The 25,382-nt window shown below is 42.2% G+C and overlaps 1 protein-coding gene across 2 annotated transcripts in view; it reads right to left on the bottom strand.

The window, feature by feature from the left end:
• The window catches only part of NT5DC2 (5'-nucleotidase domain containing 2), a 79,727-nt gene that overhangs the window by 50,222 nt on the left and 4,123 nt on the right, over positions 1-25,382 (bottom strand). For both annotated transcript variants that reach the window (XR_012231898.1, XM_073574321.1), the window contains exons 2-4: positions 13,550-13,734; positions 2,958-3,032; positions 1,031-1,086 (exon numbers count right to left, since the gene is read on the bottom strand). Coding sequence is in view for 1 of the 2 variants with exons in the window: in XM_073574321.1 (XP_073430422.1) it covers positions 1,031-1,086; positions 2,958-3,032; positions 13,550-13,734 (316 nt within the window). In the remaining variant the exon portion in view is untranslated. The remainder of the gene's footprint in view (positions 1-1,030; positions 1,087-2,957; positions 3,033-13,549; positions 13,735-25,382) is intronic.

The raw sequence follows: 25,382 nt of genomic DNA, 5'->3' as shown, positions 1-25,382 counted from the left end.
CCCTTTAACTAGATAATCAAGAAATGCAAAGTCTATCATAATTCCCTTTAAAAGGGAGTATTTTCCATTGAGACATTTGGATCCACATGAGGTTTTGGAGCGCCAATACAAGGTCAGCAGTTGCATGGAGATCGTGCAGCTGCAGGAGCTGAGAACCGTCTGTCATAGACCACAAGACCCCCGCTGTATACATCGTGATTAACAGGAGTACACAGTACTGGAAGAGGAAACAGTGTTCCTGCTCCTGTCCTCGCCAATCATGTGATCACAGAGTGCTGGGATGGAGCAGGAGCTGCTGCGTCTCAGCTGGACCAGATCTGCTCAGCTGTGGACTCTGGAGCCCGATATGCATACTCCCGACTTTCTACAGCCTCGGTTGTATTGGGTGGAGCCAGAAAAAGTCTAGTTGGAATGTGGTTGGGAGTTTGCATGTCACATACTTCTGGTCACGACTGCAGTTCCCAGCCCCGGAGAATCCTCACAGTGTACAGTGTGCACGGTGTGAGGACTCACAAGTCTGTAGTCACAAAGTAACTGCAACCTTGTAGTTAAGAAAAGCAGGAAAAATAAATAAAACAAAATGACACAGTGAGTCTGAATGACTGTTTCTAGCCCCAACCATCAAAAAGAACAAAAAAAAAGTGTTCAATAAATATACTAATGTTACAGAAACAAAGACACAATTTAACATGTAATCTAAAAAGTCCTTTGTGGTCATTAAAAAAAAAAATCGGAATAACAGACAGACACATACTTTTTTTTAGATTTTCCCCCTAAAATCAGTAAAGAAAAAAAAAAAATTGGCCCAGTATTACGAAAAAAAGAATTTTTTTCATAGCTCCTTCCATAGAGACTAATTATATATATATATATTATATATATATATATATATATATATATATATATATATATATATATATATATATTATAAATACATACACACACACGCATATTTATGAACTGGGACAAGTGTTCCGGGCTCGAACTGTGGTTAAATAAAGCACTGTAATGTGGGTGAAAGTCGCATTACCTGTATGCAGTACCCAGCTGGATATAATGGAAAGCATCAATCTTCATCAGCAGATTCTGTGGCAATATATCACACATGGATGTAATATTTTTCTATAATGAATAAGCTTTCTTTTGCACAATGTATTATTAATGAAAGCTTTAATTAAATGCTATTTTGCTCTGCGTGGCAGAAAAAAAAAAAAAAAAAAGACAGTAGTGGTCGGTGTAATCTCCAAGTCACAGGAAGGCATCAGGACCCCTTAGGAGCTCTGCGGTGTAAGGATGCCACATCTTTCTGGATTATGTGAAATGGAGAAAGAGGGACATTGTGGTTAATGCAATCACACAGGAATTTTCGGCGGTTTTGGTAACCAAGATCACAAGTGTCAACTTCCCGACGCAGAATCTGACAAATTTCAAGCTATGAGCAGCGCTATATGCAGCAATGCTATTCTTCGTATAGGAGCTACAGAGACCACCACAGAACATGGCGGGCACTATTATACCAGTGGGGTACGTAAGGCACAGGCAGGGTCTCTCCAGTGATGGATCTTGTATTGTATCTCAGTTTCAATCACAAACAGAAATAAAAGGTATGAACAAGCCTACATTTTCTTTTTCTAGCTTTAAGGATTCCTAAGGGCAATATTAAAAGCAAGATCACTATTTTAACTCACATTTAAAGGGATTATGTTAGCAGGTTCTTGCAACGTAACCAAAGAACGGCAAAATGTAGGGGCAGAGAACCTGATTCCAAGAATGTGTCACTTGTTCAGCAACTTGCTTCAGTTTCAGTACAACCAGTGAGGCATGAGAAAGAGATTACTAGTGGACTAGGTGTCATGTGCCAGGCAGTCCAGCCAATCTGTGTAACCCCATCCCCGGACTGATTGGCAGCTTCCTGTGTACTCTCCACACCATCAGCAGGCTACCAATCAGGGGAGTGGGCAGGGTTAAATACAGCTCAGCATTCAGAGAACATCTACAGCAGAGAAAACTGTGAATTTATCCAAACTACACCAAGCAGCCCATTAAGTGACACATCGCTGGAATCAGGGTCTCTGCCCCTACATCCTGCTGCTCTCAAAATTTCTTAAAAAAAAAAAAAAATGCTGAAAGATTTCCTTTAACCCCTTCACAACATATGACGTAAACTTACATCATATGTCGTGTCCCTGCCTTTGCTGCGGGCTCACACACTGAGCCTGCATCTTTCACTGCACATCACGGCTGATTTAGTCAATAGTCATGTGCTTATAATCATGGCTTTTAACCTGTTGATTCCGCTGTCAATCTCTGACAGAGGCATTTAACACTCGCTGACGGGGGGGGGGGGGCGTTGTTTCACACTCCCACTGGCGCGCCTGTGATGTTATACCAGCGTGCCGATGGGGAGCCGTGTCTGCTGATGACCCCTATGCCTGTCATTACGACCCTCTTGTGACTAACAAATACAGTAAAGAGTGAAATAAAAAGAAAGTTTTCTAAAATAAGAAAAAAAAACCCACAAAAGTTCAAATCACCCCCATTAAAAATTATACAAAGAAGAATGCAAATAATTGGTGTAGCTGATGTTCGTAAAAGTCAGATCCATCAAAATATAAAATAAATTAATCCAATCGCTAAGTGGCTCAAAAAAAAAAAAAAGTCAATAACACCAGAACTACACAAAATGCAATAAGAGGCAATCAAAACATCGTATCTACCCCAAAATGGTATCAGAAAAAACATCAGCTCAGGGCGCAAAAAAAAAAAATATGCCGTCACCCAGCCCCAGATCCTGAAAAAAGAAAATGTTACACAAGTCTCAAAAAATAGCGACAAAGCAAAAAAAGAAAAACGTTTTCATCATTTCTAATATTCCTTCTAGGATAGGGGATGTACCATAACATGCGCTACGTGACAGCAGTTCTCAGAAAAGTCGCATACCCGAAAAAAGTCCTTACCTTCTGTATATCATAGTGGAGGCCTCGTATTGCAAAGCCTGGGATGTAATCGTACTTCTTAATTCCTTCTGGATACTGCAGATCATGCAATAAGAATAAGTAATCTATGTTACAGTTATCAATAATGATACAAATAGTGGAAAATTATTATATCAAACAATGTTACCTGCCTAAAGTCATTAAAAGCAATGATATTTCGCGAGTAGAGGCTCCCCATGCATCACAGAACACTACAGTGCACACACATCACTTACTGTGCAGGTTTCATCTTGAGGGCAGAAACTATGTGAAACTTACATTTACTTAAATAGAAACGGTTGCTGTTTTTTGCTACCTAATCTGAGAGCGGCATAATATAAAGAAAAATTCTGATTCCAGCGATGTATCACTTACTGGGCTGCCTGCTGTAGTTTTACTGAAAATACCAGTTTTATAAGCAGGAGATTATCACTAGAGGACTAGTAAACCTGCTGCCATGTAGTCCTCCATATTTATGAGCTCTGAATAACCCCGCACCCACCACAAATTGCATAGGCAGAAAGCTGTCAATCAGTGGTGTGGGCGGGGTCATACAGAGCTCAGCATTCAGAGCACTGCTAGATCTGTAGCAGAGAAAACTATGATTTTATCAAAACTAATTAAGGGGATGTCAATGGGCGTCTAAGCTGAGGTGTCTTGGGTATTCACACAAGCCGATTAGTGGAAATAAAGCCATAAGAAGATCCATGTGCTGCTGCTAGCTATTATGAAACAACGGGAGTATTTGTGGTATTCTGCACACTGTTAAAACATACATTTAGCTCGATAATATAGGCGCAACATACATCACTGTGCGGCTACATAGAAATCCTCCCTACAGAGGTTTCCTGCAAGTGCTGTATGAAACTGCCTTAGTAAGAATACCCTCAGAACATGTGTAGGTCACAATACGCAATCAGAAAATGCCTATTGTTTAAATCAGATATTATATGCTAACAGGATTTTTTTTTTTATATTGGAAATATTTTTCTTTCATACTACAATCTTTATTAAAAAAGAAAAAAAAAATAGTTATCTTGCAATTTTCATCCTGGCCAATAGGATATTTTACACTCATACTTCCTGCCCTTTCTAGAAGAGTTTACAGCAGCTTCCTAATCAGCAGAGGTAGGATCACACTGATTGATAACACCACAGACAGCTGATCAAGGATCCACCAATCATAAGAGGCGATGTCACAGCTGAGCCTGCCCCTCCGCCCTTCATCATGACTTGTGCACATGCTCATTAGACGCTTCAATACAAAAGATAGGGTCAGAGTCTGTGCATTGAGGCTAATGTACATGTAAGTTTCCTGAAACAACAGAACTTTAAGAGTCTTCAAAAGCCTCACTGGCAGATGTGAACTCTATAAGGTTTCTATTTTTTTTTTTTTTTTAATTGTGAGTGTGATATAGAAAAAAATTGCCAAAAATGTGAACACAAAAAAAGGGAATAAGACCTACCGTACCGGTAATTTGATTTCCAGGACAGCACACCAGGAGGTAGTCTTTCCATGACCCATGATGGGTCAGGATCACAGAGAGGTTATAAGGCCGCTCCAGTGTTTTTCACAGTACCACTGAATGATGGATGCACATGGACTGTACGAGCCACAAGAATTCCTATGCAAGATTAACATTTCAACATCCTTCAGCTCAATCTCGAGCTATGGGCGACTTGATGGAAGGACGACCTGTAGGAAGATCCATCCTGTTCAAGCCTAAAACCATAAGGGATGGGAAATAAGGGTGCGGTCCTGGGGGACTACCTGGAAATCGAATTGCTGGTAGGTCTAATTTCCCTTCTCCAGTACGTCCCCTAGGACACCAGGAGTAGTGCCAGAAAAATAGCACCAGGGTGGGTAGAAAAGCCCAAAGGAGCAAAATCCTGGGCAAGAACTAGATATAAAAACGATCAGTAGTCAGAAGAAAATACAGACAATTCTAGAGATTTGTAAAGATAAATCCCTGTAGTGAGTGCCACATAGGTCTGTAATGCCAAATATTCAGTATAAATGTGCTAGACAAATTACAAAGCAGAAAACCGAGCGAGACCATCCCCGTTATACCCCCACATCAATAATGATTGTTAGATAAATTATAGGTAGAAACACCGCAGCCATAGAATAGACCTTACACACTACCTACTACACACAAAGTATGGTGATAGCCACCGCCACAAACACAAGGAGGACTGCTGTAATAGCTTGCATGTGGTTAATTACAAAGGACTGTTTTTTACTGGTCCTGCTGGGTTCAGACTGAACCTTGGTCACTGTAAGAGCCCTGAGACTATGGATTCTTTACTGTAAGAGCCCTGAGACTATGGATTCTTTATTGTAAGAGTAGTGAGAGTATGGGACTCTCTGCCACATGATGCTGTACTGCTGATTCACAACAAAAGTACAAGACCTCTACCCAGAGAAGTATAGGCCTTGGACAGCTTGACAGGTGGAAGGAAGGCAGAGACCGTCCGATTCCACCCGAGTCCGTACTCTGATACAGCGACTGATAAGTGAGGGACCTCTACTCAGAGAGGTGTAAGCCCCGAACCGTATGACAGGGAAGGGGAGGCCAGGATCCCTACCACGCTCCGGAGTCCATACGATGAAGCTCCACATGATAAGATATCTTCACACTAGGAGCAACTACTCGTGCGATTATCCCCTGTACAGACAGGAAAAGCACTCAAGGGTGGAGGTGAGAGCGGCCTTTTAACTTCTCTGTGAACCTGTCCTGTCATAGGTCAAAGAAGGACTACCTCCTGGTGTGCTGTCCGGAGGGATGTACTGGAAATATGATTTTATCTGTTGGCATGGCACTCTTTCAGGAACTTGTGTATGGAGCGAGATCAGCAGCTGAGCCTGTCCCATTCTCGGCAGATGATGGCTGTGTAAAGCAACCAGCATCTGCCTCTTACTGCGCTCCACCTGCTGCTGTTAACCTATTAAATTGTTGCTGTCAATCTCTGGCCAGTCATCAGGGGATGGGGGACTCGTCATCATGGGATGAAAGCCTCGCCATCAGGGGATGGGACTGCGAATGCGGTGAAACATGTTTTGGGATAGGGGTGTTTAATTCAAATGACCTATCCTGCCTATTAGTGGTGATACCCTAGGATGCCATCGCGTGATAATTAGAAGCAATACCTTATGTAACGTGCAATTTTGGCAGATTAGGGGCAGATGCTCCTTAACAATTCACTACCAGTAATAGCCTTATTTATTTTGATCTTTAATAAAAGTTAAGTGTTATTCCCCTTCTGTTTTCTATATGATACATGGTTTTTTTTTTCCAAGAGAGCGCGAGTGCGCCACCATTTTTTCCTCCCCTAATCCTTACAGGGTAACCGCTACCATCCTATAGGATTTCAGTGCCAGTATGCGTTGACTCAATTTCTATACACTGATATAAATAGGCATTAACAAGAAGAGGTCGTGGAGTTTTGCATTAACCCCTTAGCGACAGAGCAAGTTTGCAGCTTAATGACCAGGTTTTTACAATTCTGACCACTGTCCGTTTATGAGGTTATAACTCTGGAACACTTTAATGGATCCCGCTGATTCTGAGATCGTTTTTTCGTGACATATTGTACTTCATGTTATGGGTAAAATTTCCTCGATAAGTCTTGTGTTTATTTATGAAAAAAACGGAAATATGGCGAAAATTTTGCAATTTTAAAACTTTAAATTTTTATGCCCTTAAATCAGAGAGATGTGTCACACTAATTTCTTAATAAATAACATTTTCCACATGTCTACTTTACATCAGCACAATTTTGGAAGCAAATTTTTTTTTTGTTGGGAAGTTATAAGGGTTAAAAGTTGACCAGCGATTTCTCATTTTTACAACAAAATTTACAAAACCATTTTTATTTTAGGGACCACCACATATTTAAAGTCATTTTGAGGGGTGTACATGACAGAAAATACCCAAAAGTGGCACCATTCTAAAAACTAGACCCCTCAAGGTGCTCAAAACCACATTCAAGAAGTTTATTAACCCTTTACGTGCTTCACAGGAACTAAAGCAATGTGGAAGGAAAAAATTAACATTTAACTTTTTTTTGCAAAAAATTTACTTCAGAACCAATTTTTTTATTTTCCCAAGTGTTAAAAGAAAAAATCAACCACAAAATTTATTGTACAATATCTCCTGAATACGCTGATACCCTATATATGGGGGTAAACCACTTTTTCAGCACACGGCAGAGCTCGCAAGGGACGGAGCGCCGTTTGATTTTTTCCAACGCAGAATTGGCTGGAATTGAGATCGGATGCCATGTTGCAGTCGGAGAGCCCTTAACCCCTTCCTGACATGAGACGTACTATCCCGTCCATGGGACCCGGGCCCCTATGCCCATGGACGGGATAGTACGTCTACCGCGATCAGCGGCGCCCACGTGGTGAGCGCCGCTGATCGCGGCCGGGTGTCAGCTGATTATCACAGCTGACACCCGGCACAATGTGTCAGGGGCGGTCACGGACCGCCCCCGACACGTTAACCCCCTGCACACCGCGATCAAACACGATCGCGGTGTACCGGGAGTTAAAGAGAAGCATCGGCAGGGAGGGGGGCTCCCTCCGTGCTTCCCTGAGCCCCCCACGGCAGCGCAATGTGCAGCGCTGCTGCGGGGGACTCCTTTCCTCCAGGCCCCCGAATCCAAGATGGCGACGGGGGCCTTTGGGGGCCTGCAGGAAGCTGGTTCCTCAGTGCCTGCAAAGCGCAGGCAAGAGGAAGTCTGCTTCAATGCCTGTGACAGATTGCTGATCTGTCACAGTGATCTGTGATGTGACAGATCAGCGATCTGTCACAGGACAGTGATGTCCCACCTGGGACTATGTAATAAAGTAAAAAAAAAAATAAAAAAAGAGTGTAAAAATAATTTTAAAAAAAAAAAAATCGCCAAATAAATTAGTAAAAAAAAAAAAAAAAAAAAAAATAATATTCCCCAATAAATTCATTTTTTGAAAATAAAAAAAAACAAAATAAAAGTACACATATTAGGTATCGCCACATCCGTAACGACCCGCCCTATAAAACTGTCCCATTAGTTAACCCCTTTAGCGAACCCCTTAAAAAATAAAAATAAAAAACGAAGCAAAAAATAATGATTTATTATACCACCAAACAAAAAGTGTAATAACGCGCGATCAAAAAGACGCATATAAATATCCATGGTACCGCTGAAAACGTCATCTTATCCCGCAAAAAACGAGCCGCCACACAGCATCATCAGAGAATAAATAAAAAAGTTATAGCTCGCAGAATAAAGCGATGCAAAAATAATTATTTTTTATATAAAATAGTTTTCATTGCATAAAACCGACAAAACATAAAAAAACGACCTAAATGAGGTATCGCTGTAACCGTACTGACCCGAAGAATAAAACCGCTTTATCAATTTTACCGCACGCGTAACGGTGTAAACGCACCCCCCCCAAAAGAAATTCATGAAACGCTGGTTTTTGTTCATTCTGCGTCCCAAAAATCGGAATAAAAAGCGATCAAAAAATGTCACGTGCCCGAAAATGGTACCAATAAAAACGTCAACTTGTCCTGCAAAAAATAAGACCTCACATGACCCGGTGGGTCAAAATACGGAAAAATTATAGCTCTCAATATGTGGTGATGCAAAAACTATTTTTACAATAAAAAGCGTCTTTCAGCGTGTGACAGCCGCCAAACATAAAAACCGCCATAAATAGTAAATCAAACCCCCCCGTTATCACCCCCTTAGTTAGGGAAAAATAATAAAATTAAAAAAATGTATTTATTTCCATTTTTCCATTAGGGTTAGGGCTAGGGTTAGGGCTGAGATTAGGGTTAGGGGTGTGTTGGGGGTTCGGGTTGGAGTTAGAATTGGGGGTTTCCACTGTTTGGGCACATCAGGGGCTCTCCAAATGCAACATTGCGTCTGATCTCAATTCCAGCCAATTCTGAGTTGAAAAAGTCATATGGTGCTCCTTCCCTTCCAAGCTCTGCCATGCGCCCAAACAGTGTTTTACCCCCACATGTAGGGTATCAGCCTACTCAGGACAAATTGCAAAACAATTTTTGGGGTCCAATTTCTCCTGTTACCCTTGGGAAAATAAAAAATTGGGGGCAAAAATATCATTTTTGTGGAAAAAAATGATTTTTTTATTTTCACGTCCAAGCGTTATAAACTTTTGTGAAGCACTTGGGGGTTCAAAGTGCTCACCACACATCTAGATAAGTTCCGTGGGGGGTCTAGTGTCCAAAATGGGGTCACTTGTGGGGAGTTTCAATAGTTTAGGTACATCAGGGGCTCTCCAAACGCACATGACACCCGCAGACCATTCCATCAAAGTCTGCATTCCAAAATGGCACTGCTTCACTTCCGAGCCCCGACGTGTGTCCATACAGTAGTTTTCTCCCACATATGGGGTGTCAGCGTACTCATGACAAATTGGACAACAACTTTTGGGGTCCAATTTCTCCTGTTACCCTTGGGAAAATGAAAAAATTGGGAACTAATTGATCATGTTTGTGGAAAAAATACGATTTTTTTATTTTCATGCCCGGGCATTATAAACTTCTGTGAAGCCCTTGGGGGTTCAAAGTGCTCACCTCACATCTAGATAAGTTCCTTAAGGGGTCTAGTTTTCAAAATGGGGTCATTTGTGGGGGGTTTCCACTGTTTAGGTACATTAGGGGCTCTCCAAAGGCAACATGACACCCGCAGACCATTCCATCAATGTCTGCATTCCAAAACGTCACTACTTCCCTTCCGAGCCCCGACGTGTGCCCATACAGTAGTTTTCTCCCACATATGGGGTATCAGCATACTCAGGACAAATTGGACAACAACTTTTGGGGACTAATTTCTCCTGTTACCCTTGGGAAAATAAAAAAAATGGTGACTAAAAGATCATGTTTGTGGAAAAAATGCGAATTTTTTATTTTCACGCCCGGGCGTTATAAACTTCTGTGAAGCCCTTGGGGGTTCAAAGTTCTCACCACACATCTAGATAAGTTCCTTAGGGGGTCTAGTTTCCAAAATGGTGTCATTTGTGGGGGGTTTCCACTGTTTTGGTACATCAGGGGTTTTCCAATCGCGACATGATGTCCGATCTCAATTCCAGCTAAAAACGTCAAATGGCGCTGCTTCCCTTCCGAGCTCTGCCATGCGCCCAAATAGTGGTTTACCCCACATGTGGGGTATCAGCATACTCAGGACAAATTGCACAATAACTTTTAGGGTCATGTTACCCTTGGGAAAATAAAAATTGGGGTGAAAAGATCATTTTTGTGGAAAAAATATGATTTTTTAATTGTACCGCTGTACGTTATAAACTTCTGTAAAGCCCTTGTGGGTTCAAAGTTCTCACCACATATCTAGATAAGTTCCTTGGGGGGTCTAGTTTCCAAAATGGGGTCACTTGTAGGGGGTTTCCACTGTTTAGGTACATCAGGGACTCTCCAAACGTGACATGGCGTCCGATCTGAATTCCAGCCAATTTTGCATTGAAAAAGTCAAACGGCGCTCCTTCCATTCTCAGCTGTGCCATGCGCCGAAACAGTCGTTCCCCCCCACAAATCAGTTATCAGCGTACTCAGGACAAATTGCACAATAACTTTTGCAGTCCAATTTCTCCTGTTACCCTTGGTAAAATAAAAAAAATTGAACCTGAAGTACTTTTTTTGTGAAAAAAAGTTAGATGTTCATTTTTTTTTTAAATATTCAAAAAAATTCCTGTGACGCACCTAAAGGGTTAATAAACTTCTTGAATGTGGTTTTGAGCACCTTAAGGGGTGCAGTTTTTAGAATGGTGTCACTTTTGGGTATTTTCTATCCCATAGACCCCTCAAAGTGGCTTCAAATGTGATGTGGTCCTAAAAATAAAATGGTGTTGTAAAAATGAGAAATCGCTGGTCAACTTTTAACCCTTATAACTTCCTAACAAAAAAAAATTTTGGTTCCAAAATTGTGCTGATGTAAAGTAAACATGTGGGAAATGTTAGTTATCAAGTTTTTTGTGTGCCGTATCTCTGTGATTTAAGGGCATAAAAATTCAAAGTTGGAAAATTGCGAAATTTTCAAAATTTTTGCCAAATTTCCGTTTTTTTCACAAATAAACGCAAGTTATTTGAATGAAATTTTACCAGTAACATGAAGTACAATATGTCACAAGAAAACAATGTCAGAATCACCGGGATCCATGGAAGCGTTCCAGAGTTATGACCTCATAAAGGGACAGTGGTCAGAATTATAAAAATTGGCCCGGTCATGAACGTGCAAACCACCCTTGGGGGTGAAGGGGTTAATGTGCCTAAACAGTGGAAACCCCCAACTAGTGACCCCATTTTGGAAACTAGACCCATTAAGGAACTTATGTAGATGTGTGGTTAAGAACTTTGAACCTTCAAGTGCTTCACAGAAGTTTATAACGTAGAGCCGTGAAAATAAAAAATCTATTTTTTTTTCCACAAAAATGATCTTTTTGCTCCCAAATTTTTATTTTTACAAGGGTAACAGGAGAAATCATACCCCACAGCTGTTGTGCGATTTGTCCTGAGTACGCTTATACCCCCATATGTGGGGGGAACCACTGTTTGGGCGCATGGCAGAGCTCGGAAGGGAAGGAGTGCCATTTTGGAATGCAGACTTTGATGGAATGGTCTGAGGGCGTCATGTTGCGTTTGCAGAGCCCCAGATGGGCCTAAACAGTGGAAACCCCCCACAAGTGACCCCATTTTGGAAATTAGACCCCCCCAAGGAGCTTATCTAGATGTGTGGTGAGCATTTTGAACCCCCAAGCGCTTCACAGAAGTTTATAAACGCAGAGCCGTGAAAATAAAAAGTCATTAATTTCCACAAAAGTGATTTGTTAGACCGCAATTTTTAGACCCCTAAAGTTGGTAAATAGTGGAAACCCCTCAATTCTTGCTCCAACCCTAACCCCAACACACCCCTAACCCTAATCCCTAATCATAATTCTAACTCTAATCCTAGTTTGCCCTAACCCTAATTCTAACCCTAGCCCTACCCTAACCCTAATGGAAAACTGAAAAAAAAAAAATATTTTCTTTATTTCGTTATGTTGGCCTAACTAAGGGGGTGATAAACGGGGGGGTTAGGTACTATTTTTTTTATTTTGATCACTATGGTAGTTTATCATAGTGATCAAAATGAATGACTGGAATCTGCCAGCCGGAGCCGGCAGATTCCCGGCGGGCGCTCTGCGCATGTGCCCGCCATTTTCTTCTGGATCCAAGATGGCAGCGCCCACCAGAGGACACCGGTGGGACCACGGAGAGGTACGGGGGGGGGGGGGGGGGAAATCGGGGACCCTAGTTCTCTCTCCTCTGATGTGCGGTCACATCAGAGGAAAGAGAAATTTAATGCAAAATCACGGCTTTTTTGCGGTCGCCGTTATAGGGTTAATAACGGCGATCGCAAAACCGGGGTCGGTAAAAACCGGCCGATTCATGTTCTCTGGGGTCTCGGCTACCCCCGGCTGCCGAGACCCCGGAGAAAATCCGACACTGGGGGGACGCCATTCACTTTCTCCACAGCGCCGTGAATTAGCGGCGCTGTGGTTTATGTACACTTGATTACTGCCGTTAAAAGGCGTATCGGCGGTCGCTAAGGGGTTAATTTGACATTCCTGACCACTGATTGGATCGAAACTCTGCAGATTAATAAGGGTTAAAGAGACAGGTATTGGGCTAACCAGCTTCTATACAGATATTGTATATGTGCCACCTCTCTAAACATACATAATGCAATAGGGTGGAAATTTATGGCAGTGAATTCACTGTAGCCCATGCAACATATGAAAACACACACATAGGTTACCTTCCCTACACAGAGTAAGTTGCACCTAACAGATTCAATGAAATTCATGTACCAAGAGAGATAATGGATCACTGTGTCTTTATGATGTGATGAATGTCCATTTGTTTTGTAAAAAGGAGTACGGGACAATATAAAATAAATGCATGGGATAGTGCATAAAAGGGAATCTGTCACCAGGTTTTTGCTATGTAATCTGACAGCACCATGATGTAGGGACAGAGACCCTGATTCCAGTGATGTATCACTTTGTTTATGATGCAGTTGTGATACAATCAGTTTTCTCTGCTCCAGAACTGGCAGTGCTCTCAATGCTTAGCTCTGTATAACCCCGCCCTCACCACACCACTAATTGACAGTGTATACAGAAAGCTGCCAATCAGTGGTAGGGGCGGGGCTACACAGAGCAGGCTGACTACCATGCACAAGACAACTAGTCCTGTAGTGATAATCTCCTGCTGATAAAACACTGATTTTATTGAGACAGCCTAGAAAGTCACACATCGCTGAAATCAGGATCTCAGCCCCTACATCATGCTGCCCTCGGATTACATAGCTGACAGATTCCCTTTAAGCTTCTGGACTGCTAGTTGCATTTTCCCATGATTGCCTATATTGGCAACATATAGTATGGCAGAGTGAAACAGTGACCAAGTAAGTTGAAAGCTGCAAACAGGACCCTAGTTTTATTTTAAAGGTTTTCATTTTCTGCTAGGAATTAAGACACATAGCGCACTATGACGGCACAGCACCTTGTACTGCTGTATGAGGATGTCCCGGGCGGTATTAAATATCTTCTTATGTAACATATCAGAATACTGAGCCAGAGTATAGTCATAATCAAATCCATAGACTTCAATGTCTCCCAGACAGATCTCATTGTTGGAACATATGATTGCTGGATTTAGCAGGTTGCATACACCGGGCGGAAGGAGATCTGAAAGATAAAACAAACTACATTATTCATTTATTCCATAAAGAATTAAGTGACCACTTTCCGCAGCAGACATGGCTGCAGTGATACAGCCTACAATCCAGGCAAAGCAAACAAGCCCCTACCTTCCAACATAACATTAAGGCTGGCTTCACATTAGCGTTTTTTTGCGCAGCACATAGTGCGCGTCCATGCGCACCTATGTTTAACATGGGGGGCACATGGTCTTGCGTCTGCACGCGTTCTTGTGAGCATGTGTTTTTTCAAGATGTGCGCCTAGGCGCACCAGACACAACCTGTTGCATTTTTGGGTCTGCCGAAAGGCGTAAAAAAAAACCCATGCGCAAGAGTGCACAGGGAATGTGACAAAATAAAGCATTGCAGTCTATGGGAACGCAGGCGTGCGCATGGACATGCGTTAGTCTGCGTTTTTGGAGTAAAAATGTGTAGACACTGGTTTTAGCCCCAAGAGAAGGAATGCGCATAAAAAACACAAACGCATGCAAAAACGCATGATGCAGTTTTTTAGCCCCTTCACCCCCAAGGGTGGTTTGCACGTTCATGACCGGGCCAATTTTTACAATTCTGACCACTGTCCCTTTATGAGGTCATAACTCTGGAATGCTTCCATGGATCTCGGTGATTCTGACTTTGTTTTCTCGTGACATATTGTACTTCATGTTAGTGGTAAAATTTCATTCAAATAACTTGTGTTTGTGAGAAAAACGGAAATTTGGCGAAAATTTCGCAATTTTCCAACTTTGAATTTTTATGCCCTTAAATCACAGAGATACGGCACACAAAAAACTTGATAACTAACATTTGCTACATGTTTACTTTACATCAGCACAATTTTGGAACCAAAATTTTTTTTTTGTTAAGAAGTTATAAGGGTTAAAAATTGACAAGCGATTTCTCATTTTTGCAACACCATTATATTTTTACGGACCACATCACATTTGAAGCCACTTTGAGGGGTCTATATGATAGAAAATACCCAAAAGTGACACCATTCTAAAAACTGCACCCCTTAAGGTGCTCAAAACCACATTCAAGAAGTTTATTAACCCTTTAGGTGCGTCACAAGAATTTTTTTTGAATATTTATAAAAAAAATTAACATCTAACTTTTTTTCACAAAAAAAATACTTCAGGTTCAATTTTTTTTATTTTACCAAGGGTAACAGGAGAAATTGGACTGCAAAAGTTATTGTGAAATTTGTCCTGAGTACGCTGATACCTGATATGTGGGGGGGAACCACTGTTTCGGCGCATGGCAGAGCTCAGAAGGGAAGGAGCGCCGTTTGACTTTTTCAATGCAAAATTGGCTGGAATTCAGATCGGACGCCATGTCACGTTTGGAGAGTCCCTGATGTACCTAAACAGTGGAAACCCCCTACAAGTGACCGCATTTTGGAAACTAGACCCCCCAAGGAACTTATCTAGATATGTGGTGAGAACTTTGAACCCACAAGGGCTTCACAGAAGTTTATAATGTACAGCGATACAATTAAAAAATCATATTTTTTCCTCAAAAATGATATTTTCACCCCCAATTTTTATTTTCCCAAGGGTAACAGGACCCTAAAACTTATTGTGCAATTCGTCCTGAGTACGCTGATACCCCACATGTGGGGTAAACCACTATTTGGGCGCATGGCAGAGCTCGGAAGGGAAGCAGCTCCATTTGACGTTTTTGGCTGGAATTGAGATCGGACACCATGTCGCGATTGGAAAACCCCTGATGTACCAAAACAGTGGAAACCCCCCACAAATGACACCATTTTGTAAACTAGACCCCCCAAGGAACTTATCTAGATGTGTGGTGAGCACTTTGAACCCCCCAGTGCTTCACAGAAGTTTATAATGCCCGGGCGTGAAAATAAAAAATTCGTAATTTTTCCACAAACATGATCTTTTAGTCACCATTTTTTTTTATTTTCCCAAGGGTAACAGGAGAAATTGAACCCCAAAAGTTGTTGTCCAATTTGTCCTGAGTACGCTGACGCCCCATATGTGGGAGAAAACTACTGTTTGGACACACGTCGGGACTCAGAAGGGAAGTAGTGACGTTTTGGAATGCAGACTTTGAGAGAATTCTGCGGGTGTCATGTGCGTTTGGAGAGCCTCTAATGTACCTAAACTATTGAAACTCCCCACAAATGACCCCATTTTGGACACTAGACCCCCACGGAACTTATCTAGATGTGTGGTGAGCACTTTGATGCTGTATGGCGGCTCGTTTTTTGCGGGACAAGATGACATTTTCAGCGGTACCATGGATATTTATATGCGTCTTTTTGATCGCGCGTTATTATACTTTTTGTTTGGCGGTATGATAATAAATCATTATTTTTGCTTCGTTTTTTATTTTTATTTTTTAAGGGGTTCGCCAAAGGGGTTAACTAATGGGACAGTTTTATAGGGCGGGTCGTTACGGACGCGGTGATACCTAATATGTGTACTTTTATTGTTTTTTTTAGTTCTAAAAAAATGGATTTATTGGGGGAATATTTTTTTTTTCTAATTTATTTGGCGATTTTTTTAAAATTATTTTAACACTTTTTTTTATTTTTTTTTTTTTAACTTTATTACATAGTCCCAGGTGGGACATCACTGTCCTGTGACAGATCGCTGATCTGTCACATCACAGATCACTGTGACAGATCAGCGATCTGTCACAGGCAGTGCAGCAGACTTCCTCATGCCTGCGCTTTGCAGGCACTGAGGAAGCCATCTTGGATTCAGGGGCCTGCAGGGAAAGAGCCCCCAGCAGCAGCGCTGCACATTGCGCTGCCGTGGGGGGCTCAGGGAAGCACGGAGGGAGCCCCCTCCCTGCCGATGCTTCCCTTTAACCCCCGGTACACCGCGATCATGTTTGATCGCGGTGTGCAAGAGGTTAACGTGTCGGGGGCGGTCCGTGACCGCCCCTGACACATTGTGCCGGGTGTCAGCTGTGATAATTAGCTGACACCCGGCCGCGATCAGCGGCGCTCACCACGTGGGCGCCGCTGATCGCGCTAGACGTACTATCCCGTCCATGGGCATAGGGTCCCGGGTCCCATGGACGGGATAGTACGTCTAATGTCAGAAAGGGGTTAAGGTGTTTCTATTGCGCACGAAACGCTGCGCAAAATGGCGCAAATGTGAAAGTAGCCTAAGCTGGACAGAGCAAGGCCTGGCCAAACCTGGCAGGACACATCAAGTGTTACAGTAACCCCTAAGATTATCATGATTACTTTGTGGCCATACACATTAGATAAGTGTAAGCTGAACACGCCGATTTCGGCAGGAATGGACGACTGTATGTGTATGGAGAACACCCCACATTTTTTTATTCCCACTGTAGACCCGCCTGATCTGGCTGCAGCTTCTTCTCCTCTCAGTGACAAAATGTAATGTCTTTAAAGTGCACCTGTCAGCAGGATTGTGCACAGTAACCTACAGACAGTGTCAGCTCAGTACCGTTATACTGATTACAATGATACCTTGGTTGATGAAATCCGTCTTGTGGTTGTTGTTTAATCTGTATTTTCAGTTTTGAGTTAATGAGATGCTCGTGCTCCGGGGCGAGCCTGCGGAATGAAAAGTTTGGGCACCCCTGGTCCAAACTACCACTATTGTGAACAATTAAGCAAGTTTAAGATTAAATGAACTCTAGAAGGCCTAAAGTTAAATTTAGATGACACATCTCCTTTATATTCTAGATAAAAAAAGTCAAATTATATATATATATATATATATATATATATATATATATATATATATATATACACACACACACACTAGCTGAAGAGCCCGGCACTGCCCGGGCATAGTAACTAACTGTGGTTAGTTATAACAAATTATAATTATCCTCCATCCCATAGTTCCATGCCCATATACCATAGTCCCGTGCCCATATACCCATCATACATATCCTCCATCCCATAGTCCCGTGCCCATATACCCATCTTACATATCCTCCATCTCATAGTCCCGTGCCCATATACCCATCATACACATCCTCCATCCCATAGTCCTGTGCCCATATACCCGTCATACATATCCTCCATCCCATAGTCCCGTGCCCATATACCCGTCATACATATCCTCCATCCCATAGTCCCGTGCCCATATACCCATCACACATCCTCCATCCCATAGTCCCGTGCCCATATACCCGTCATACATATACTCCATCCCATAGTCCCGTGCCCATATACCCATCACACATCCTCCATCCCATAGTTCCATGCCCATATACCCAACATACATATTCGCCATCCCATAGTCGAGTGCCCATATATCCATCATCACACATCCTTCATCCCATAGTCCCGTGCCCATATACCCATCATACATATCCTCCATCCCATAGTCCAGTGCCCATATACCCATCACACATCCTCCATCCCACAGTCAACCATTATGACATAATGAGCGGAGAGGCTTGCAACCTATGATGACATCAGCGTCGCCATGGCAACCATTATAACATCATAATGAGGGGCGGGGCTTGAAACACACACACTTTTTCCCCCCATTATGTAGATAGGGGCAAAATTGTTTGGTGAATTGGAACGCGCGGGGTTAAAATTTCGCCTCACAACATAGCCTAGGACACTCTCGGGGTCCAGACGTGTGACTGTGCCAAATTTTGTGGCTGTAGCTGCGACGGTGCGGATGCCAATCCCGGACATACATACATACACGCATACACACACTTGAGCTTTATATATTAGATATATTAATATACACACACAGTGCTCATAAACATAAAGGGAATACCATGGAGGTCTAGATTTGTAATGATAATTATAATCAAAGTGGAAAATCAAATTACAGGCTGATCCAACTTCAGTGGAAATGCCTCATGACAAGGAAAAGATGCTCAGTATTGTGTGTGGCCTCCATGTTCCTGTATGACCTCCCTACCGTACAACGCCTGGGCAAGCTCCTGATGAGGCAGCGGTAGGTCTCCAGAGGGATCTCCTCCCAGACCTGGACTAAAGAATCCACCAACTCCTAGACAGTCTGTGGTGCAACGTGATGCTGGTGGATGGAGCGAGACATGATGTCCCAGATGTGCTCAATCGGATTCAGGTCTGGGGAACGGGCGGGCCAGTCCATAGCTTCAATGCCTTCATCTTACAAGAACTGCTGACACACTCCAGCCACATGAGGTCTGGCATTGTCCTGCATTAGGAGGAACCTAGGGCCAATCACACCAGCATATGATCTCACAAGGGGTCTGAGGATTTCATCTCGGTACCTAATGGCAGTCAGGCTACATCTGGCGAGCACATGGAGGGCTGTGCGGCCCTCCAAAGAGATGCCACCCCACACCATTATGGCCCCACTGCCAAACCGGTCATGCTAAAGGATGTTACAGGCAGCAGATCGCTCTCCACGGCGTCTCCAGACTCTATCACATGTGCTCAGTGTGAACCTGCTTTCATCTGTGAAGAGCACAGGGTGCCAGTGGCGAATTTGCCAATCCTGGTGTTCTGTGGCAAATGCCAAGCGTCCTGCACGGTGCTGGGCTGTGAGCACAACTCCCATCTGTGGATGTCGGGCACTCAGACCATCCTCATGGAGTCGGTTTCTAACCGTTTGTGCAGACACATGAACATTTGGGGCCTGCTGGAGGTCATTTTGCAGGGCTCTGGCAGTGCTCGTCCTGTTCCTCCTTGCACAAAGGCAGAGGTAACGGTCCTGCTGCTGGGTTGTTGCCCTCCTACGGCCTCCTCCATGTCTCCTGGTGTACTGGCCTGTCTCCTGGTAGCGCCTCCAGCCTCTGGACACTACGCTGAGAGACACAGCAAACCTTGCCACAGCTCGAATTGATGTGCCATCCTGGATGAGCTGCACTACCTGAGCCACTTGTGTGGGTTGTAGATGTAGAGTCCATCTCATGCTACCACGAGTGTGAAAGCACAACCAACATTCAAAAGTGACCAAAACATCAGCCAGAAAGCATTGGTACTGAGATGTGGTCTTTGGTCCCCACCTGCAGAAACACTCCTTTATTGAGGGTGTCTTAATCAGGGCTGTGGAGTCGGTAAGCCACAGTTGCGACTCCGACTCCTGGATTTTATCAGGCTCCGACTCCGGCTCCTTCATAAATGGCCAATTCATAACAACAAATTTACTGTTGTAAAATATTAAACATCGTGCTTATTCAGTTTCTCACCATCATATAAGTAATCAGACCACTTAGAGCAAAAACTACATTAGAATACAAATAGAATATAGCAAATAACTTTTATAAACTTTTCTAAACTGTAAGTAAATATGCAATAAACACTTTTATGCAGTTAATAAGAAGAAATCTATAAATTTGTCCTCAGAAAAAGTATTGCCTCTGTCAGATCCTCCTTCATGGATGCCCTCAAATCTGATCTAATTATTTTGAGAGCAGAGAACAACCTCTCTACACTAACTTGTGTTGGTGGCAAAGCAGTAACCACTCGGGCAACATCTCTGACAATGTCAGGATACAGAGGAATCGCTTGTTGCACTGTTATTTTTGATGAACGGTCAAATTTCTCAATTTCTTTTAGTGCACATGAAAAATTCTGCTGAAATGTACTGGCTGTGTTCCTTGATGGGGATGACTCTTCTTCTATGCGGGAACGCTTTGCACGGTCCTTGTGATCCAAATATTTTTCGAAATTAAATTCTTCATCAGTTGATGATGAGGGTGAAGATGTGGCAGGACGACCAAATTCTTCTTGTTCCTCCTGACTGTTCTGCAACCCTTTCATCCTTACTGCTATTTCAAACAGAGCTTCTTTTCCTTTACTTAGCTGTTGATCATCTAGAAGAATCCGATGCATTGGGTCTACATAAACAGCTGCCAAAAGAATGTTATTTTGTAATAGTAGCTCCTCTCTCCGTTTCATTGATGTAGCAATGCCACTTGCAATTAACCCTCCTCTTTGGGACAGGCGAAACATCAGGTTCTTCCACTCCTATAAGAAAATACCTGGAGTTAAGTCCTCTGCTTGTAATTTTTTAGTCACTGTAAATGGGTGCTCTAGCAATTTTTCCAGCTCAGTCACCTGATTCCACTGACTTTCATTTAGCGTCAGTTGAGGGTTAGCCATGTCTACAAGAAAGGTTTTCAGTTCAACCAAGCGCTGAATCATTAAGTAAGTACTGCCCCATCGTGTGGCTTGATCAATAATTGCCCCTTTTCCAGCACGTCTCTTCAAAATTGAGTCAACTTTAGGGGTTCTGGCAACAGTAGCCAATTTTCTCACCTTGCCAATCAGTGCAGCAGCATGTCCTTCTTGCAGACTGTCTCTTATAGCCAGCTGTAGTGTATGCACAACACAGCGCATGTGATGAATGAAAGAACATATTGACACAGTTTCAACAAGATCATCTAAACTATCATGTTGCTGTTCATCTGAAGCAACTTCAGTTTGCTCCTCAGTTACAATACTGTGTTCCTCTATTTCAAACATTTCTGTGTCTGTGGACCCAGAATGTTCTTCTAGCTGCTGGTCACCATCATTACTCTCATTCATTAGCTTAATAGTACTTATATTTGAAGCATTGTCAGTTACGACAGAAAGAACTTGCTCTTTTTTAAGTTCATAGTCTTGCAGAACCTTTTCCACCAAGACCTGGAGAAACTCACTGGTGTGATGAGCTTTGGTGTCTTTTACTGCCAATGTCTTGGTAACTATTTCATTTTTGTCACAAACAAATCGGACATTGATGGCAAAATAGTTCACTCTGTGACGTGTGCAGGCATCCATTTTAAGAAACAGAAAGCGTCCCTTGAGAGTTTTTTTAAGTTCTTCCTTTTGTTTAAAAGCTTCTTCGATTACTAATTTTCTAATACTCTCTCTCTCCAGAGAAACACCAAGCTTGCGGGCCATTTCCCCATTCAGACACATAAAAGCTGGTCGTGAAAATAATGAAATAGGCACACTATCCTTTACAACAAGCTCTATGATCTGTTTTTTAAATGTATCTACTGTCATTGTCACAGTAACTTTGTCACTGACAAAATATCTTGCAACTGATGGCTGCAAAGTTCTCTGCTCCTTTGTTTGGCTGGAAGAGCTGGGCACTGGTTCATTGGTTTGGATGCAGTCTTTCTCATCCACTGCTTTCAGTACTTCTGGATGAAAGCGCTGTAAATGTCTCTTTAGATTAGAAGCTCTGGTAGGAGCATTTTTATCTTTGCCTGAATATGCACTCATCTTGGCTTCACAGCATTTGTTTTCGTCTGGATCATTTGTCATACACTGACAGACATAATGTTTTCTATCTTGAGTGATGGTGAAATGTTCAAATACAGCTGATTTAATGTGATGCTTCTTTGACATTCTCAGGTTTTTAATTCTGCATTCACAATCCAAATGACAATTGTTTTTCCTAAAAACAATTGTACAAAATTATTGCCAGGTCGTACAACTGATATAGTGGTCAGTAATACTGTTATTATTCCTCATGTACTCACAGTTAACTGATGCAAAGTTTGTTGAAAGGATAATACTTCTTACAGTCTTCCTCTTCTGAGTAGCAGGCAGCTGTGAGATGCTTGGAAGACGCACACCTAGTATGATCTAGTCTAGAGGAGGAGCTTTACTACTAAGAATTTGCAACACATTTTCACTTTCAGTTTCATACATTGTAAGTAGGGGGGTTGGGGCAGCATGAGGTTAACCAAGTATAAAGGCCCTTTTACATTTAGCGATGCACCAGCGATCCGACCAGCGATCCGACCCGGTCAGGATCGCTGGTGCATCGCTAAATGATCGATAGTGAGCTGTCACACAGAAAGATCTCACAGCGATGCAGCAGCGACGCAGCGCACAATACTCACCTTTCACATACAGCGATCCTGGCGTCCTCCCGCCCGCCTCCACGCGTCGCTCGTCGTCACAGCAGGAAGCCCCAGCAGGAAGCTGACGACGAGAAATGGAGCCGGGCATTCTCGCGCGATCAGCGATGGACAGCGGGGGAGCCGGTCGTTGTTAACTATCACACATAGCGATATCGCTAGCAATATCGCTATAACGTCACAAAAGCGGTGACGTTTTAGCGATATTGCTAGCGATATCGCTTAGTGTAAAACCCCCTTAAGATTAGATAAGGGCAGTGGAGAACAGTGACACACAAGAAGTAAGAAATGTCTCTATCTCCAGCAGAACTGCTTATCACTGTTGTTCATAGTTTGATAGAACATATATATTTGAGTAACATTTATAAAATTCATATGAAAGTTCAATTATGAAATATTAATACATTTTTTTTAAAGCTGGAGTCGGTACATTTCTACCGACTCCAACCAAAACTAACTCCGACTCCACGACTCCGACTCCACAGCCCTGGTCTTAATAATTGCCAATAATTTCCATATGTTGTCTATTCCATTTGCACAACAGCATGTGAAATTGATTGTAAATCAGTGTTGTTTCCTAAGAGGACAGTTTGATTTCACAGAAGTATGGTTTACTTGGAGTTATATTCTATTATTTAAGTGTTCCCTTTATTTTTTTGAGCCGTGTATATATAGTAATTCTTTACATTTTGAAAATTACAAAAAGGTAAATGGGCCAATGCAAATCTTTGGTCACCCTTGGAGATTTGTAGGCTCAGATAACTTTGACCAAAGTTTCAGACCTTAATTAGCCTGTTAAGGTTATGGCTTGTTCACAATCATCGTTAGGAAAGGCCAGGTGATGCAAGTTTCCCAGCTTTATAAAAACCCAGCCTCCTCTAACCTTGTGCCAAAAAACAGCAGCTGTTAAGGGTTCTTTTAAGCAGCTGCCTAGCACTCTGAAAATGAAAATGGTGGAGGTCCACAAAGCAGTAGAAGGCTATAAGAAGATAGGAAAGCGTTTTCAAGTTGCCATTTCTTCAGATCCAAATGAAATTTAGAAATGGCACTTACTAGGAACAAGATACGGTCTGGAAGACCAAGCAAAGTTTCAGCGAGAGCTGCTCGTAGGATTGCTAGAGAGGCAAATCAGAATCCCCCTTGACTGCAAAAAGACCTTCAGAAAGATTTAGAAGACTCTGAAGCTGTGGTACATTGTTCTACTGTTCAGAGACACCTGCACAAATATGGTCTTCATGGAATAGTCATCAGAAGAAAACCTCTCCTGCATCCTCACTGTGAAATTCAGCATTAGAAGTATGCAAAAGAACATCTAAACAAGCCTGATGCATTTTGGAACAAGTCCTGGGGACCAATAAGGTTAAAATAGAACTCTTTGGTCACAATGACCAAATGTATGTGTGGAGAAAAAAGGGCACAGAATTTCAGGAAAAGAACATCTCACCAACCACTAAGCATGGTGGAGGATTAATCATGCTTTGGGGTTGTGTTGCAGCCAATGGCACAGGAAACATTTCATGGGTAGAGGGAAGAGTGGATTCAATGAAATTTCAACAAATTCTTGATGCAAACATAACACCAACTGTAAAAAAGCTGAAGTTGAAAAGTGGATGGCTTCTACAAATTGATAGTGATCCTAAACACATGTCACAATCCACAATAGAGGACCTTAAAGGTGCAAACTGAAAGTTTTACAATGGCCTTCACAGTCCCCTGATCTCAACATGACTGAAAATCTGTAGCTAGACCTCAAAATAGCAGAGGATGCAAGACGACTCAGGAATCTCACAGAACTGGAGGAATTCTCCAAGGAAGAATGGATGAAAATCCCTCAAACAAGAATGGAAACGTTCTTGGCTGGCTACAAAAAGCGTTTACAAGCTGTTATACTTGCAAAAGGGGGTGCTACTAGGTACTAGACACACAGGGTGCCAAATTTTGGTATTGGACCATTTTCCCTTTCGCAATTTTTAAAATGTAAAAGATGACAATATTTTTTTTGCCAAAAATACAAAGGAAATGTGCCATCTTTAACTTTAGGCCTTTTAGAGATCATATCCTCTTCAACTTGTTTAACTGTTCACAATAACAGTAATTTTGACATGGGATGTGCAAACTTTTACACGCCACTGTAAACAGTCTTCTCACCCCTGTTAAAATTCCAGTTTTTTGTCATATATAAAAATCATACCAAGAATCATTTCAGAACTTTTTCCACCTTTAATGTCACCCATAATCTGTAGAAATCCATCGATGAGTAAACTGAAATCATTTTGAGAAGGGAAATAAAAATAACATAACTAAAATAAAGTGGTTGCATAAGTGTGACCACCCCGTTATAATTGGGGATTTGGTTCAGAATTAGCCAATAGCATTTACACTCATGTTACTCAAGTAGTCAGTGCTCAGCTGCCACCATTTACAGTGACTCTGATTAACCCCATATAAAGTGTAGCTGTTCTATAAGAATTTTCTTAGTTGCATTTTGCAGGAAAATCCATGGTGAGTAATCAGCTTACAACACAGCAAAGGATCTCATTGCTAAAAATTATCAGTCAGAAGGATACAAAAAAATTTCCAATGCATCAGATAAAACATGGAACACTGAAGAAGGTCATCAAGATGTGGCTTAAATTGGACACAATAATAACATTACTTAGAAATGAATATTCCTCAAAAATTGAAGCAACAAGAAAAAGAATGATTTTGTAGGCTGCCATGAGGACTACAACAACATTAAAGGAGCTGTAGAAATGTCCGGCAAGTACTGGTTGTGTACTGCATGTGACAACTATCTCCCGTATTCT

Source organism: Dendrobates tinctorius, unplaced genomic scaffold, assembly GCF_039654945.1.
Source record: "Dendrobates tinctorius isolate UK_male_01 unplaced genomic scaffold, ASM3965494v1 ptg000038l, whole genome shotgun sequence".
In the NCBI taxonomy this organism is placed as follows: domain Eukaryota; kingdom Metazoa; phylum Chordata; class Amphibia; order Anura; family Dendrobatidae; genus Dendrobates; species Dendrobates tinctorius.
The sequence above is the reverse complement of the archived record's forward strand: the minus strand, read 5'-3'. Positions and strand labels throughout refer to the sequence as shown.